At 36.1% G+C, this 18,399-nt stretch overlaps 2 protein-coding genes across 2 annotated transcripts; one reads left to right on the plus strand and one right to left on the minus strand.

Moving 5' to 3' along the window:
• Window positions 1-10,099: 10,099 nt before the first annotated feature.
• Window positions 10,100-12,422, minus strand: LOC110735081 (BAG family molecular chaperone regulator 8, chloroplastic-like). Its single transcript, XM_021915218.1, has 2 exons — window positions 11,441-12,422; window positions 10,100-11,121 (listed from the first exon to the last, which is right to left on the minus strand). The coding sequence occupies exons 1-2, from the start codon at window positions 12,002-12,004 to the stop codon at window positions 10,375-10,377; spliced, it is 1,311 nt and encodes a 436-aa protein (XP_021770910.1). The 5' UTR covers window positions 12,005-12,422; the 3' UTR covers window positions 10,100-10,374.
• A 4,491-nt stretch (window positions 12,423-16,913) lies between these two features.
• Window positions 16,914-17,399, plus strand: LOC110734889. The gene has a single exon (XM_021915017.1). It carries the CDS (start codon window positions 16,914-16,916, stop codon window positions 17,397-17,399), a length of 486 nt encoding a protein of 161 aa, XP_021770709.1.
• The last annotated feature ends 1,000 nt before the right edge of the window (window positions 17,400-18,399 follow it).

The following is an 18,399-nucleotide window of genomic DNA, read 5'->3' on the forward strand; positions in this document are numbered from 1 at the left end:
GCGGTGTAAGCATATGAATTTAATCAAAACAATAATTCACTAGTTCATGGGATACAGTGCCGACAAAATTCAATATAAAAAACTATTATTATATATAGTTGCACAATGAATCTCAATTGAATCAATAACATAATACTAAAACATACACCAAAAATGACACGTGTCACTTTCTGGTGTTATTTTTTTCCCTCCAAAACCATCCATCCTATTTTCTTGCCAAAACTATTTTAGAGAATATTTAGATAATATGAATTTTCTATTTTCGTTTCTTCTATACATACAAAGTAAACTAAAATATTATTTTAATATTTTATACTTCGTGACTATTCTTGCCAAAATCTTTTAAAAGAATATTTGTATAATATGATTTCCTATTTAGTCATCTTATTTCTTCTACATACAATCAACTAAAATATTTGTGCATCATTTTTTAAAGCGGCAGTTTTTATGTAAATGCATTACTTCCTTTTTTTTTTTGGGCAACATCTTTTTTTCATACATATTTTTAATTATATCTTCATCTTCACATGGTTCCCACACTTTTATTATTATTATTATTATTATTATTATTATTATTATTATTATTATTATTATTATTATTCCGCTCCTCTCACATCCTTTATTTTTTTAATATCCATTGCCCGACTAATTTCAATTTAAATTTTTTTTTATCTCCGAACGAATTCCACCTACACAAAATTTTTACTTTATTCAATTCACCATCCTAAAATTTAGTGTCAGTAAATCCGAAGCATTTAAAAAAACGAAGGGAGTAGATTTGGCAATTTTGTCACTAAGAATTTACTGTACATCATATATGATTGAAAAATAAATATTTTCTTTGAACAACTTATATCACGTGTCTAATTCTAAAACATAGTATTATATCTCAATCAAATGTAATAATATGGACGATAGTACATTAAAATTTTGAAAAATTAGTTACTAAAAATATATTTATATCTCAGCCAATCACAAAAAAAAAATTACTTGTATTTTTTTTGCCATTACACTTATTTGAGTTAAATTTTTACTTTTAATTAGGGCAGCTAACTAGGGCAATGCGCGCGCCATAACTAACCATACCCGAGGAGCTTTTTTTAGTTGGTCTTATGTCACAACTTAAGTTGTTGCTAGAATGCCAGCATCAATAAGGAAAAAAAAAATTTCGTATGTAAATAAACATATTAAGGGGCATAATTGTCTCAACAATAGTCATAATAATTGAATAATATTTTAAGGGGCATAATTGTCTCAATATATTCATAAATGTAACAATTATAATATAAGAGTAAATATGTAAATAAATCTTTAATGGGGGGCATAATTGTCTCAGCACTTTTCATAAGTGTTTTTTTTTTACTTATTTTTTTTTTTTATAATGAAGCTATTCATAAAATCATAAGTGTTTAGTCATACTTTTCAAAAGGTAGGGATAAAGAATATTGACATCACTATTGTCCACGTGATAGCTTCATTATAAGCTTTTTTTATTTTTAATGAGATGAATTTGGATTGGGCTTGGAAAAATAAACTGATTTAACTGTTTTCTTTTCCCTAAAAGATCGCTTTGACTATCAAGCTAAACTCTCTCACCTCTTTTCATCTCATCTTATCATATCCCTATTTCGTTTGTTTTTCTTCTCCACTTCCTATGAACCATTGAATTAAGGATCAGAGTATCAAACACTATTATTTTAGTAAGCTATGTATTGATTTTAAAACTATTTTAATAATATTCAACTTTACGCCATATTTTTGGTTAAATCCGTGCATCGCACGGGTATTAACCTAGTATAAGCAATAAAACTTACTTCAATGATGTTTATTTTTCTTTTCGTTTGCTCAATCGGTTAGGGATGGTGCTGATAACGTGTTGTAAATAAGGAGAAACATGAGATATTGAGAGAGAATTAATCTATATACATTTATTCCATATGATGGGGTATATATACGTACAATATAACTAGGGTTTGTTTGAATAACGATAAACCCTAGATCTAGAATATTCTGGATATGATACAAGAAGGATAATAGGCATCCACACAATATTTCATAACAGTCTTACATGTCTATAAGACCAATCTTGCCTATCTAATTAGCTGACTTATTATTATTTTTATTTTTATTATATAACAGAAATTGAAAAAAAAAATCCAAGATTATGATTCAAAAAACTATTTTACATTTTGTTAAAAAAATAAAAAACCCTATTGGTCGCCATATTTACAAAATCTAGGTTAAACTAAGGAATTCTTTATGTATCAGTTTATCCTTTATAGTCTTAGGTCATTGATGAATCTAATAACACTTGTTCGTAATAAGTTTTATTGGGATAGTATCATCTAAATACCAATAATAAATTATGTTGATATCAACAAAACTTAAATTCTAATTTTACGTTATCAGTACCAATGAAGAAGTTTATTTTGTTATTAGAATGATATCATTTAAGTACATTTTAAAATCAATAAGGGGGCGTTTGGTCGCAGAGTGGTATGAGTTTGGAATCAAGAATGAGGTTAAGGTGGTATTGGGTTGGAACTTGATACTTAATATCATGTGTTTGGTTTAATTTTGGAATGAAATCTCTCACTATTCCCTCATTTTATTTGATACTTAAGAGAATGGAATGGTCCAAACCCACCTCCCCCAATGTTTCTAAACCCTATATCTCATGGGTTTGAGGTATGAGTTTAAAATTCATACTTTTGACAACTAAACATATGGTATAGGATTTAATCATTCTTTGACTCATATCTCATAACTATATTTTGCAAACCTAAGGCCACGTTATTAGAGACGTGCTCAAGGTCCACAAGTCCCGTACACATTTTCTACCCACTCTGCGGCTCTCCTCCACACATTGTTCTTGAACCAATTTCTAAGTTTCTGGACTCTCTCTTCCCCACCTCCTGCAATATCAAATGACTGCGATACCTCCGGCGCCGGCAAGAGCAGAAATCCTGCATCTTTTCCGGTCACTTCTTCGTGTTTCTCGTCAATTTCCGGACTATAATATCAGAGAATACGCTAAACGAAGAACCATCGATGCTTTCCATCACAACAAATCACTCTCTGAACCTTCTTCCATTGCTCAAGCTTTCGCCGACGCCAAATCTCAGCTCGATGTTGCTAAGCGCCAGGCTGTTGTTTACTCACTTTATGCTCCCAAAGTCAGGAGCATTATGGAGCTCTAGACCCTAAATTTTTTAGGTAATTTTTCGCTGTTTTTTTTTTAAGTTTATTTAGGGTTTTTGTTTTGGGTGATTTGGGATGTTGAAATTATGTTAAGTGGGATAAAGAATTAATATGATTTAATCGCGTTGATTGTTGTTCAATTGATTTTATATATTTTGAATTTGCTTTAATTTTGTTATAGGTTAAGTTTGTACCTGTTTTACGTTTTAAGGGTTTTGGTTGATTTTGGCTGTTGAATTTGAAAGAAAAGTAGTTTGATTGAATTGAATTAGTTGCTGTGTCTTTGAGTTTAGGGTAACTTTGATTATGAATTATTTTGCTAAATGGGTAGTGTGAATTAGGTTGGAGGAAAACATCAAATTAAGGATTTAGGTTCAGGAGGAGAAAGATAAAATAATGATAGAGGCTGTGATTGTGAGGTTGCTTTGAGTTTTCATTTAAGTTCTTCGTTTGCTGGTTGTTTGGGAGAACAATTGATTATACTCTTTCTGTTATATACTCATATATATTGAGTGAATTGCATTATTTTCTTTATGATTGAATTATTGTATATTCAGTATTGTTTACGAATATTAAAATTCTCCGTAGTATGGTAAGATACCAAGCGGTGGCTTGCACTTAAGAGATAGAGAGAGAGATAGGAGGAATTAGGTTAGCATTACTGTTGCTTGGTGAGAAATTGAATTCATCGATTGAGGTGGAGGGGTTAGCCTAATAGCCTTATAAGTTTCTGAAATCCACAGGCTCTTAGATTTGTTTATGTAAGATGATTCGGGCAATTTTTTTTCACTACAGATTAAGCTTGAGGTGATAGACTCATCTAAAGTCTAGTAAGTCTAGATAAAAAATAGCTTGAGTAAGTTGAGATTATGAGACGTAAATAGATGATTTTGAAGTAAACTAATGAAATTTAGTAATTGGACTCTTCATTGAAATCTTGGAAAGATGTTTAGGATACTTGTCATGAGATTGATTTTCTTGAAGGAGAATGTAAGCTTTCAAGCTCTAAAGATGGAGAGACTCTCACTTTCGTTATTATATTCTTCCAAATGGCATAATCATTGTAAGTGCCTTAAATCAAGGTCCTACCTAAAAAGGGAAAGATAAGGTCAGATGTATGGAACCTAGATGTTTTAAAGTAACTCTTGATTCAAGATATTGTCTTTACTCTTAAACTCCTTTAGCCCATTGGCAATGGGCAAAATATGTAATGTCAAGATGAAATATCTTTTATATATACTTGTTAAACAATTGTAGATGAGAGATCCTGAATCCTGATACTAGTTAATCCTAGCTTCAAAGTTTATGCTAGACCATAGATTACAAGGGGTAGATTGATACTTGATACCTGGATTTCTTAGGGAAATTTTTTAGTGTGGAAGAGTTTAGAGTTTCTTTTTTTGTTGAATAGTATTCCAGTTTTGCTTTCTGTTAGCCTACCAAGCACTTGGTTGACTGCTCATTTTCTGTAATGTTCTCTCTTTGAAGATTCTTTCCTCATTGAGAAGGACAAGGGGCTTCCATATCTTTACATAGAGTCTAGATTGATTGGCAAGCCATGTGTAGCATTATATTTTCTTAGTGCAGCATGAACAATTGATAAATGAAGATATATGTATTAATGACAAGACTGACATAATTTAATGCAAGGCTTATAGTGAGAATAAGCATCGGATGGGGATTGCCTTGGATGTTTTCTGGAAATCTGGTTGGTGAAGTAACTTTATATATACAATGATGTGTCCTCCAATAAAAACTTGGGGTTACAACTAGATTAAGGAGATTCATGTTCTGCAATCACAATCTCAAACATTGAGAGATATGTAGTCAATGGCAAGGTCTTCTTAGTTTTTGTGTGATATAACTTTTACCATTTTTATGTAGCTGAGTTCATGAACTTATTCAGCACTAGTAAGTGTTCATGACACCATAGTTGAAATAAAATGTAGGGGTAGTTCTTGTATGATTTTGTCTTGCCTGAACTAAAATAGGAAAAGAGAGTTCAACGATACTGAGATGGAGAGATCACAGTGTAAGCAAGGTTCTGAATATTTGTTTAATCTAAAGAGTAAGACTGTGATTGTGAATTTGTGATGGGACAGTTAGATGTCAGATAAGAGTGCAAATCTTCCGCATGCTGTTTTTTATATCCTTCTAATGATGTTTCCTTGGTGTTCTTCGATGGGGCCAAGGTGTAGTTGGAAAAAGGAGCACAAACAAGCTTCTGTTTGAGTAACTCGAGCCTCAATATTAGGGTGTGCAAAAAATACCATAAACATTAACCGGTATAACCGACAAATTTAATAGGTTAATTAACCGAACCGTTAAAATTAAACGGTTACGGTCAAGCGAACCGTAAAATGTAGCGGTTAACGGTTACGGTTATAGTTTTGAGTAAACGGTTTAAGATTAAAAAAATATTTTTATTTACTTTTTTAAGGAAAAAATATATATAATTATGTAAGTTTCTTCCAAAAGAATCTTTATCGGTTTGTATCCAACTAATTGGAACTTATTATTTTTTATATTTAATTATGTATTAGGCTTGGAACTATTGGAGGAGCAAAAAAGTATGAGTCATTTCTCTAAATAATGTTGTGAAGTTATCTACTTCCCAAAATACAACCAATCTTTTTTTAATTCCTAATCTAACATCCACGTCAGCTAAGGGAAAAAAACCGGTTTTTTTTTATCGGTCCAGCAACAAACCGCTACTTGAAGTAGCGGTGTTCAGGGTATAAACCGCTACTTCAAGTAGCGGTTTCAATTTCATACACCGCTACTTTAAGTAGCAGTTTATAAAATAGAAACCGCTACTTGAAGTAGCGGTTTTTGATGTAATTTTTTTAAAAAAAACTATCAGTAAAATATAAGAAGGGGAAAGTGATTTTTGACCACCACCCACAATATAAAAAAAAAATGTGCAGGCATCGATTTCTAGTTCTCTACCATCAATTGTTCATGAACTCCAAAATCTGGAAACATAGATGATTTGATACAAAAAAAAAAAAAAGAAAAAAAAAATCATCACAAAATTGGTAAAAAAAAAACTTAGAATTGTATAAATTAATCCAGAAGATACGAATTGCAAGTTCAATCGCCAACAGTGGAACTAAATTGAAATCAAATCAAATTAAACCCAAGTAATCAAAGCATTCAACATGAAAAATTAGACCAAAAAGCCAAATAATAAAGCAAAGCTAAATAACCCAGAAACCCTAGCTAACCTCGAATTTCTGATTTTTGGTTCGAAATTGTTTGAATTTGCTGTCACTTGAATTATTGCATGAAAAACCATAAAATTGGCTCAAAATCAGGTGCGGTGTTTTTCGATTTTGCTCACAACTGTCTACCTTGACACAACCACCACCACAACCCAGTACCGTCTACCTTGACCACCACCACCACAACCCAGTACCCCCACCTTAACCCACCCAAACCCAGATCCACCACCCAAACACACCCAAACCAAACCCAGATCTACAACCCTAACCAAACAACCACCCAAAAATTAAAAAAATAAAAAAACATACCTTAACACCGAAATTGGATGTTAATTTCTCATCGAATTTGGTTTAATACGGCCAAATTCAATCATGAAACCTCTAGATCTAGAGGTTTCATGGTCGAATTTGACCTGAACAACCTTGCGACGCCGGCGAGAAGGAAGACAGACAACACCTCCAAGGAGCGTAGGTTGCGTAGTGGTGGTGGTGTTAGGTTGCGCAGCGGCGTGGGTTTTGTTGTTGGTGTAAGAAGGAGAAGGAAAAGGAGAAGAGAGGTGAAGTGAGAAGGAGAAGAGAAATGACGAGAATGGCGGAGGAGAGAAGGAGGGAGGAGAGAGAAGGAAAGAGGAGAGGAGTTCAGAGAGGAGAGAGAAAAAGAAGAGAGGCGGAGAGAGAGAAGAGAAGAGGAGAAGGGGAAAGTGAATTTGTAAAAAAGAAAACTTAGTAAATACAAACCGCTACTTGAAGTAGTGGTTTCTAATAAGAAAACCGCTACTTGAAGTAGCGGTTTCTAAAAAAAAACCGGTTTAAAAAATTTTCCCACTGAACCGGTGACGTGGACAGTATAGTGGGAATAAAAAAAAGTGGCTGTATTTTGGGAATTAGAGAAATTCCCAACATTATTTAGGGAAAGCATTCAAAAAGTATTGATTTAAAATATAATTAATGGTTCACGGTTAACCGTTGCTTAACGGTACGGTTACGGTTCGTATTTTTTAGTAACCGATCTAACGGTTAATCGTACCGTTAAGGCTTAACGGTACGGTTAATCTAATGTGAACAGCCCTATCCAATATGCAACGCAAGAAGCATTATTATGCCTTGCTGTTTTCCAACATCATTTTATACTCTATTAAATATATCCAAAAAAAGGTTGCATCCTATATGGGTCGCTGAATACACAGTATATACAGCTGTTCTGGATGTTTTGGTGGTCAAGATTTGCCCAACCGTAGCCTTAACTAGTTGCGAATTAGGTGATATATATGTAAAATTTAGCGTATCTAAACTAGCTTATTGAACTTGCTGAATTTTTTTAAGGGTTTTATGAACCTTTTTACTATTGTGTTAGTTTAGGTTTTACCCATTTGTAGATGTTTCTCTCTCTGATCTTAAAATAAGCTCAACCATTTTGGATACCTCCTTAGGTGATATAGAGAGAGCAAAGTGCAGAATCCTACCTCTGATTAGTAGAGATGAATTTGCAAATGATCCTTCTTTATTAATATAAAAGGAGTAGTAATGGAGGTAAAATACTAAAATGTACTCTCTCTTTAATTGAAAAACTGCAGCACTTGCCTTTCCATGGCTTGCAGGACACAACTTTGACTACTTATCTCATCAACATGTATGGATAAAGATTACAAAAATTTCCAAGTCACGTTACTGGTTTTTCCTATGTTTTGGTGAAAATTTATGGTCAAAGCTTGTGAAGGTTGACCTTGAAAACGCAAATGTTGCAATCGTCTTGGGATGGAGAGTATATTAAATAACTCTGATAAGTCTCATGTGGATGTCTGCCTTGACTCCTTGACCACTTGTCACCCTTTCTCACAGAGGGGATTGGGTCTTACCTAGGGATAGGGGATGTTGGTGGGGTCCATGGTGACTGGAACTCTGTCAATACCCCCCCGAAAGTTCTCTGCCCAGCTTGTTAGAGGCTCATAGTGGGAAAGCTGTCATGAATATACTTGTACGTGTCATTCTAAGGTGGGGAATAGGGATGCCATACGCTCATACGGTTGCTCTCCTTCTTGGTAGTGAGGGTGAGTTCTGTTAGTGGCTAAGTGGCTTGGTCATTTGGTAGTAGTATAATTGTATAAGCACAGAATCAAGGTGTATATGAAGTGACACAACATTGATAAATGATTAAATTATTAGTTCAACGCTGACAGCTTATGGGGTTATGTTTGTCTTCATGTTAATGAGAATCTTCAGGGTTAAATTGAGTCACATGATATAAAGGCCATATGATTTGCAAACTATATAGAATGGGGTATTTGTTATATATATGTTTGTTGAATATTACTGTATGCTTGTGCTTCCCTTTCACAACTTAAATGGTATGAGCTTCCTATTTCTCATTGTTTCTTGTCTACTTTGCAGTGTTGATCCTGCTGGGGGCTTTGCGGATTTTTGATTAAGATTCGAGAGAATACAAGTGTATATTTGAATTTGTTGGTTTCTGAGCTTTATCATTTATTGGAGTTTGCCAACTCTCATATATGCTAAAGCAGAAGTCTTCTTGATATATGTGAACTGGTGGTGAAAGTTGCAAGGTCTATGTTTTTGGATGTGGATTTGATCATTTGTTTGTCACGCATTTCATTAGATTGTAGAACTTATTAGCACATCAATTATAGGTTTTTGCAGTGGATGTTATCTTCCATCAATCAGAATAAACTAGTAAACTACTGTCATCTGCCTGTATTACTTATATTAGTGGTTTAACTTAACTGAGGGTTGATCAGCCTCGTCATATGGTTTTATGTTCACGTCATATACTACTCATAGTTCGAATTAAATGTCAAGGCATTTGATACGTACGGGTCTTTTGATATCATCTGCTTGTGTTGTGGACTTGTGGGTATACAACTCAACATCATAAATTTTGCATTATGACTTCATAGAGTTTTTTTTTTTACTAGTATATTTTTTTTGAATAAATGACTTCATATGTACTCCAAGGAGTTTTTTATTATTATTATTATTATTATTATTATTATTATTATTATTATTATTATTATTATTATTATTATTATTTTGGGTTTTGGTGTAGTGAAATGTTATTTACTATGTATTTGTGTTGACACTTTTTTTTAAAAGTTGAGGACAACAAAGTATTAAAGTGATTTCTACTTGGTTAAGTTTTCAAATTGCTAATTTAGTAAACAAATACTGTTATACGAAGTACACACTAGTTGCGGTCACCTTTAGGCTCCATTAGGAAATCTCAATATCCGACATCAAATAATAGCATCAGAACAATATTGCAACGACAAGATTTATCACTGAGTGGACTACTTTATTCAAGAATCAGCACTGTTACAGTAGAATGAGGCAGGATTGATTCAATGATTCTAGCCAAGTCCCTTGGTTTCTCCTATCAGTCCATCTGCTTTAGTCCAGCTAAATTTCATGCAATCTTCAACACTCTTTATAGCCGAAGTATGTCAACAGTAAGGACGATAAGCCAGATTCATAAGTCTATAGTCTTAAGTCTCTTTCAGCAAAACCGCAAGCAACTTCGATAAGGTTTATGAATTATGTGGCAAACTGCCAGAACTCTAACCTTTCTATGATCATCTTCTATCGTGTAGCAAAGTTGTTAGTGATAGAAAAATAACATATTGGACACTATGTGTAGCAAAGTTGTTAATAACAACCAGAAGTAAAGATTATATAAAAAATGAATTAGATTAGAAACCTACACATATTACAAACATACTACAGGTGAATCCTTCATAACTTCAATACAAGGCAGCATACATGGTACACAGTACTACGCTACTACAGGCGTAGAAGAATGAAACAGCACTCCAATCAAGACATGACAATTGCACCTTACAAGCCAAAATACATAAGAATTACAAATTCATAAGATAAATGGATTTGTTTATTGCAGTCACAAAGAAACAATCTGAATGAGAAAGCCAAACTCATTATGTTATCCAGATATTTTTACAACAGGTTTCCTCGACGAGAAATTTGCTCTGGTTGCAGGTTCTGGGGTAGTGGAAAATGTGAACTCCTCTTGGTTGTCACACTCTTCATTAACTTCATCACTTCTAAATTTTCTCATCTCTTCACTGCTTTGTGAAGACCCTTCACCATCACTTCGTGCCTCCTCTTCATCGTGTGTTCCATTGATAGAATCTTCAATCACGTCAACCAGCCGAGAACTACTTCTAGATTCCCCATCAGTATCGTTTAACCTAATCAGGTTCCCATCCTCCACAAAACTCACACGTTTCTTGGCATTCGAGCTTTGATCATTTTTCTTTACGTTAAATTCATTGTTCAGCCTATATTTGGTAGCAATTTGATCAAGGATATCATCATCCTCATCATCAACATGCTTAAATCCTTTGTTCTCAGCATCTCCATAGACCTCTTGCTCCTGCTCCTCAAGCGCCTTTGTCATCCTACCAATCTTTTCAACTCTCTCTTTCAAATTTGCCATCAGTTTCTTTTCCTCATTGTCTACAGTTCGAGTTTTCGAACTCACATTATGCCCCGAAAACCCCTTAGTATCACGAGTAGCTCTACTATCATTCCTCACCAACCTCATGCTCTTCATCTTCCTGGTTAAAACTTGTTGCCTCTTCACACAAACCCCATCAACTATTTCTAAAAATTCAACAATCTCTCTGGTAACTGTCTTCTTACTGTCTCTAATCATCTTATCACCACTCTATAAACAAAACCCAGGAATCAAATTTGCAAAATCTCAAAAACCCAAAAGAATAAAATGCTAATTATAGAGGAAAAAAAACAGAATCCAAAAATTCAACAAAAATCAAAAACCATGTATAAAAAATGCAAAAATATAAAAAAAAAAACCCAGAAATCAAATATGCAAAGTCTCACAACCCATAAAAATTAAAATGTTAAATATCAAAAACCATATATCAAAATGGCAAAATTATCAGAACCCAGATATCAAAAATGCAAAATATCAAAAACCCACCTCACAAAAATAAAATTAAGAACATAAAAATTGAGAAAAATACCTGAATAGAGTCAAGTTTATGGAGCAAGTCCATGGCATTTCGGGAGAGAGAATCAAAATCAACAAAAGCATGACGAGAAAGAGAAGATTTAAAAGAAGCAAGAGCAGATTTAACAGAAGCTAAATCTTTAAGATGACGAAGAGTCCTTGATCTATGAACAAGAAAAGCCCTAAAATGGGCTTGAATAATTTTAGCAGCAGCATCTCTTAAGGAAAAACCAGAAGATGAGTATTTCTGAAGGGAAGATTCAAGGGCATCGATGCGTTGAAGGAGAGATAATAGTAAAGAATTATCTTGATTTTCGTGATTATTATGATGTGGGTGTTTTTGATTTTTGTGGGTTCGAGAGGAATTAAGGTGGTAATTTAGGGGGGTTTGGGTTTGAGTTTGAAGAAGCTGAGTAACAATGGCGGCAACCTGAAAAGGATCGGAGGTAGGAGGTGATAATAGTGGTGGATGGTGGCACGGGGGTGTTGGGTGGTGGCACGGGGGTGCGGGAGGTGGGCAGCAGCAGAAGGAATTGGTGGTGGTGTGGAGGTTATGGAGGTGGTGGTGGAAAGCCATTGGATCTGAGAGGAATTGTTTTTGAGAATCTTGTGTTTTTTTTGGGTTTTGGATGGTCTTGTTGTTTGGTTCGGTCGTGCACTTTAATGGTGTAAAGGTTTGGGGGTGTTTTGTACAATAGTTTGAAATTTAAAGGTTAGGTGTTTTTGTTTGATGTGTTACCATGTCACCATGTGCATAGACAAAACAAGTTGATAATTAATCGATTGGATTCGAGTCAGAAATTTATATTTAAGGGCTTACTCGTATTTGTTACTCTTTTTGATAGAAGGAGATACGCATACATCTCAGATACATGAATTCCAGATACACAAGGCTTAAGATCATGACAACTTGACACTTTTGACATTTTCAATTCCAGTTGAGCAAGAAAAGGGGAAGGTATTAGAGGGAAAAATTTTCGACAATTTCTAGCATGTTGAGCAGTAGTAATGCAAAGACCGACCAAGCATGGTTTCCAAGGCTTTGTTGTTAGCAGGAATTAGGAAATCTTTCCTCTTATTAGCAGTACAATTATCAAAAGGCACCCGTTAAAAGTGGGACATAAAGTCCTTGTAATAAATTAACGGCGACGTGAATCGACGAATTCCGCGAAATCCCGATGATTGTAATTCCGGCAATTTTAAATCTCAAACAAAGTTTTAGAAGGAAGCAATTTGCAGTTGAATAGTGGCGAGTACAAATTGTAAGAGAATCAAATTTCGGTAATTGGCTGAATTCATTCCACATAAAATAAGCTTCCAAGATAGTAACACTTCTAACACATCATACATTCATACTTACATTACTACTCACATATATATGTAATATTAAAAAAATATTCACAAACATGTTGTGTCCCCATATATACTCCTGTCCAAATCTTAGAAAGACACCCGTATCTCCAATTTATGAAAGTGTCTTCCGAATACTCGGATTCATACCAAATTACCAATATCCGGCATTGTAATACCCCTCATGATTGGTTTAAAAGGATTTAATATACTTCCTCCGTTCTAGTACTATTGCAATAACTTGATTTTTACTCTATTCATCACGCTTATTTGACCACATATTATGATTTATACGTAAAGTAAAATATAATCATGTGGGGTCTAGTTAAATTCGTTTCGTAAAATACTTTCACAATATCAACTTTTTATAATTTTTACTCTTATATAATGATAGATATTTAGCATATAAAATGTGCTTTGGGATGCGTAATTTCATCCTTGTTGCAATATTTGTGGAGCAAAGAAAGTACTACTTATACCAACAAGATGTATCTTCCTTTTAGCGAGCTTATATGCTAAGATCCAACCCCCTGAAAAGCAATGAGGATTATATGTTGGAATTGCCGAGGGGCGGGCAACCCTCGAGCAATTCGAGCACTCCGACATTGGAGTGGTAGCGTTAGCCCGGATCTCATCTTTTTAAGTGAGACCATGATCAGTAGACAAAAATCAGAAAAATTAAAAAATAAATTTGGCTTTCATAGGGCCATTGGTGTTGAAAGTAGGGGTAAGGCAGGAGGGTTGTGTGTGTATTGGAGGAAGGGTACTCAATTCTCTTTGGTTTCTTATTCGGATCATCATATTTGTGGCGATCTTTCAGAGATAGGGGGTAGGGTGTAGAGGTTCATTGGAATCTATGGATGGGCGGATAGAGCACAAAAGGTCAATACTTGGTCTCTTATGCGAGAACTCTTCTTGAATTCCCCCCACCCAACGGTTTTTGGGGGGGATTTCAATGAGATTCTCAGCTCCGATGAGAAGTTGGGCGGGATTCGAAGTGAGCAACGCGCCATGGATGCCTTTAGAGAGGTCCTTGATGATTGTAGATTGAAGGATCTTGGTCACGATGGATCTTGGGTTACTTGGGAGCGAGGGAATGAACAAACCTGGGTAGTTAGAGAGCGATTGGACAGGTTTGTGGCTTGTGATAGATGGTGTGCCTGGTTTGATCGGGCTCATGTGGCTCACTTAACTAAATTTAAGTCTGATCATGTGGGCATACTCCTGGATACGGAAGCCAAAGGGAGCAAGAGAAAGAAACCAAAGAAGAAGAGGTTTAAATTTGAAACTTGCTGGTTGCTTGCTGAGGGAGTAGAAGATGTTGTGAGACACGCCTGGAGGGAATCATGCCACCTTGACATGCCCAACAAGATGCGCAATGTGGCGTCTGAATTGACTGTATGGAGTAAAGATGCCTTTGCAAATCTGGGAGAACAAATTGCTGAGACAGAAGAGGCCCTTAAAGAAGCACAACAGAAGGTGAGGTCCAGTTTCAACTTTGCCGAGTGTGATAAACTCGAAGGCATGCTTAATGACCTTCACGAGAAAAATGAAGCTTACTGGTTTCTTAGATCAAGAGTGTCCGAAATCAAGGATGGGGATCGAAACACTAAATATTTCCATCATAAAGCGGCTCAGAGAAGAAGCAAGAACTACATTAAAGGCCTTAATAATGATGAAGGGGTTTGGAAAACAGGGAAGCACGAAGTTGAAAAAATCATTCTGAAATTTTATAATTCCTTGTTTACTAGAGGCAATGTAGATGATGCTCTAACAGAGGAGATTCTGGAGACAGTCCCAGCCTTTGTCACAAGGTATGAATCGGTCCTTATGTCGCCCATACCCTAAAGATGAAGTTTTTTCTACCCTCACTCAAATGAGTCCATGCAAGGCCCCGGGGCCGGATGGGTTACATGCTATATTTTATCAGAAATACTGGCATATTGTAGGTGATGATGTAACTACTTTTGTTAATGATGTCATTTCTGGTAGAATTCCATTACATGATATAAATCTTACTAATGTCGCTCTTATCCCGAAAGTTAAAGACCCTACTTGCATTTCCCAATTTAGACCGATATCTCTCTGCAATGTGTTGTACAAACTAGCTTCTAAATCAGTGGCCAATAGACTCAAGCCTCTCCTCCAGACCATGGTAACGGAAAATCAGAGTGCTTTCGTTCCTAAACGTCTAATTACTGATAATGCTCTAATTGCCCTTGAACTGTTTCACACAATGAAGAAGAGATCTAAAGGCCGTTGTGGGATGACTGCAATGAAATTGGACATGAGTAAAGCCTATGATAAGGTGGAATGGGATTTTTTGAGGAGAATTTTGACAAAGTTAGGCTTTGCTGGAGCCTGGGTTGACACGATCATGACATTTGTCTCTACTGTCCGATATTCTTTCATCATCAATGGAGTCCCCTCAGACTTGTTGATACCGTCTAGAGGACTCCGTCAGGGAGACCCTATTTCCCCTTACCTATTCAATTTGGTTGGTGATGTTTTATCTAGAATGTTACAGGCGGCTTCGGAGAAGAAAATGATCCATGGTGCTAGGGCTAGCAAGAATGGGCCGAAGATTACTCATTTGTTTTTTGCAGATGACAGTCTTTTATTTACTAGAGCCACCCGACAGGAATGTTCAGTCATTGTTGATATTCTCAACAAATACGAAGCAACTTCCGGTCAGAAAATTAATTTGGATAAGTCGGAGGTTTCTTTTAGTAAAGGGGTCCAGCTACCATCTAGGATCACTCTCAATTCTATTCTTGGCATGGACATGGTTGAGAACCATGTCAAATATCTTGGTTTACCAACTGTGGTGGGGAGGTCGAAAAAAGCGGTTTTTGCTTTCGTCAAGGACCGAATTTGGAAGAAGGTTCAAGGTTGGAAGGAGAAGCTATTGTCTAGAGCCGGTAAAGAAATTCTTCTCAAATCGGTGATTCAAGCCATTCTGACTTATCTCATGGGTGTATATAAATTCCCAGAAAGCTTAATTCATGATATACATGTCATGATGGCACGTTTTTGGTGGGGATCCAACGAGAAGGGTCGGAAGATTCATTGGAAAAGCTGAAGTTCCTTATGTCAACCGAAATTTCTTGGGGGTATGGGCTTTGGAGACTTGGGAGTTTTCAATGTAGCACTTCTTGGAAAACAAATTTGGAGATTAGCAACAAACGACCAATCTCTTGTGAGCAAGGTGATCAAGGCCAAATATTACCCACGCAAGTCTATTTTTGAGGCTGCCCTTAGACCGAATTCGAGCTACTCATGGAGGAGCTTGTGGAGCTCTAAAGCTCTTGTGAAGGAAGGCATGCTATGGAGGGTAGGTGATGGATGCAACATTAACATTTGGAATGATCCTTGGGTCATAGACGACAAGAGCCGTTTTGTTACCACAATCGACAGAACGAGCACTTATTCGCTTGTGGCTGAGTTGATGGATAAAGAACATTGTTGCTGGGATTTGAGCAAGATAGAAATCACCTTCAATGATCGAGACAAGCAGGCCATACTAGCTATCCCAATTAGTGAAAGAATGCCGAAGGATACCCTTACTTGGGCATGGTCGAAGGACGGGTGTTACACTGTGAAAACAACCTACAATCTAGGCTCCTCCCTTGCACTTGATGACTTTGAGCAATACAGTGTGGAACTATGGAAGACAGAGGCTACCCCGAAAGTCTGTCACTTCCTGTGGAGATGCTGCTCAAGGTCTCTTCCCACTCGAAGTACTCTGGAAACCAGACATCTAATTGAAGATCCTTCATGCCCCTGCTGTGGCTTTGTGCGTGAAACGATTAATCATGCAATAGTGCATTGCCCCAGTGCCCACCAACTATGGGAGAGAAGTGGTTGTCACGAAGCACTCAACCTAGCTTCCCACGAATTTTTTGGAGACACTCTATTAAGCTGGGAGAAGAACCTTTCGACAGAAGTGTACCAAAAAAGCCTTTTTCTTGCATGGTTCTTATGGTTTCGCCGCAACAAATGGACCTTTGAAAGGGAATGGGAAGCAGACGAGAGCTTCTCCTCAAGCACAACAGACTAGTGGCTGACTTTGGAGAATACACTGAGCGAATTTATGGTGGGGTTCCTTCCTCAATTGAACCTGCTGGAAGATCAATATGGACGCCTCCCCCCCTGGTGTTGTTAAAATCAACGTTGATGTAGCCCTTTCGATGGAAGGTTGGGTGGGATTGGGAGCCATTGCTCGAGATTGTAGGGGCCAAATCCTGTTTTCGGCAGTTCGAAGAGTCAGGGCTCGCTGGGAGCCTATTGTAGCAAAGAGCAAAGCAGTCTGGTTCGGGGTGAAGAAAGCAACTGACCATGGCTTTAGGGATGTTATCCTAGAGACTGATTCCCTGTTGTTAGCCTCGAAGCTGAAAAGGAAGTCTTTCTCCTTGGCGGTAGTTGACAGCATCCTCGAAGATATTATATCTGCTAGTTCGATTCTTTCCTCCATCTTTTGGTCTCATGTAAAGCGAGATGGGAACTATATGGCTCATCATCTTGCTAGGATAGTGTCGTATGGTAGTGAGCAATTATGGGAATATCTGGTTCCGAACGAGATTTCCCCGTATGTTTTGATGGATAATCTTTCAATTAATTAAATGCACTATCAGTTTCCCTAAAAAAAAACAAAAAAAAAAAATAAATATGCTAAGATACTCCACAGTTAAACGTGCTTTACTAGGAGTAGTCTTGGGATGGGTGACTTCCTAGGAAGTTTTTCCAGGATGCGCATGAGTGAGGACAAAATGCGCCGAAAGGACTTGTGTTGGTCTATGAGGACAGTTGTTGGCCCTTGATGCGCATTTCGTGACAATAGGCCCCTCCCTAATTTGTTTGGGGTCGGGGTGTTGCAGGCACTCCTAAACAAGTCCGTGTAATATAGGTTGACTCATATAATCATAGAAGTGAAAATTCATAAGAATTGGCAAGTTGAATAGTTGTTTGGCTAACACAAAAAAGCAAAAATGGATGAAGTGGGAATTTATTAGAATTTCAAAGTCTCACAAACAAAATAAAAATAAAATAAAAAAATAAAATAAATTACTACCAAACTCCCTTTTTGTCAATAAATTTTTATGGGAATTTCAACAAATTTAAGAATACGACTTCCTAAGGTGTTTAATTTCCATAATTACATGTCAATCAAAAAAGCACTTATAATGTGGATGATAGTCTTGAAGGGTGGTACACAACATTTGTGATCAAGTCCCGTCTACATCATTTGTCCTTGTGACTCTCTTTACACAAATAAATAAATAATAAATAAAAGAAATTCTACATGGATCCATAAATTTTTGCTACCTAAATTTGGTTAACTTTTTTTTTTTTTTTTTTACTAATTTCAGAAAAATGAACTAATTAAAATTTTACTCTATCTTATAACCTTATTGAGTTAATTTTCATTTTCAAATAAAATCATGATTAACCTTAATGATTAAATTATATATGGCCTTGCCCACGACATTTTACAACCTCCACCACCACCACATCAAACACTACACCAACCCATCCACCATCGTAAATCACCATGGCCCCCAAAAACTACCCCAACCATTCCCAAATCCTCCTTAATTAACTGGAAACCACCCACCTCACCTC

The sequence above is a fragment of the Chenopodium quinoa genome, unplaced genomic scaffold (assembly GCF_001683475.1).
Source record: "Chenopodium quinoa cultivar QQ74 unplaced genomic scaffold, ASM168347v1, whole genome shotgun sequence".
Taxonomy (NCBI): domain Eukaryota; kingdom Viridiplantae; phylum Streptophyta; class Magnoliopsida; order Caryophyllales; family Amaranthaceae; genus Chenopodium; species Chenopodium quinoa.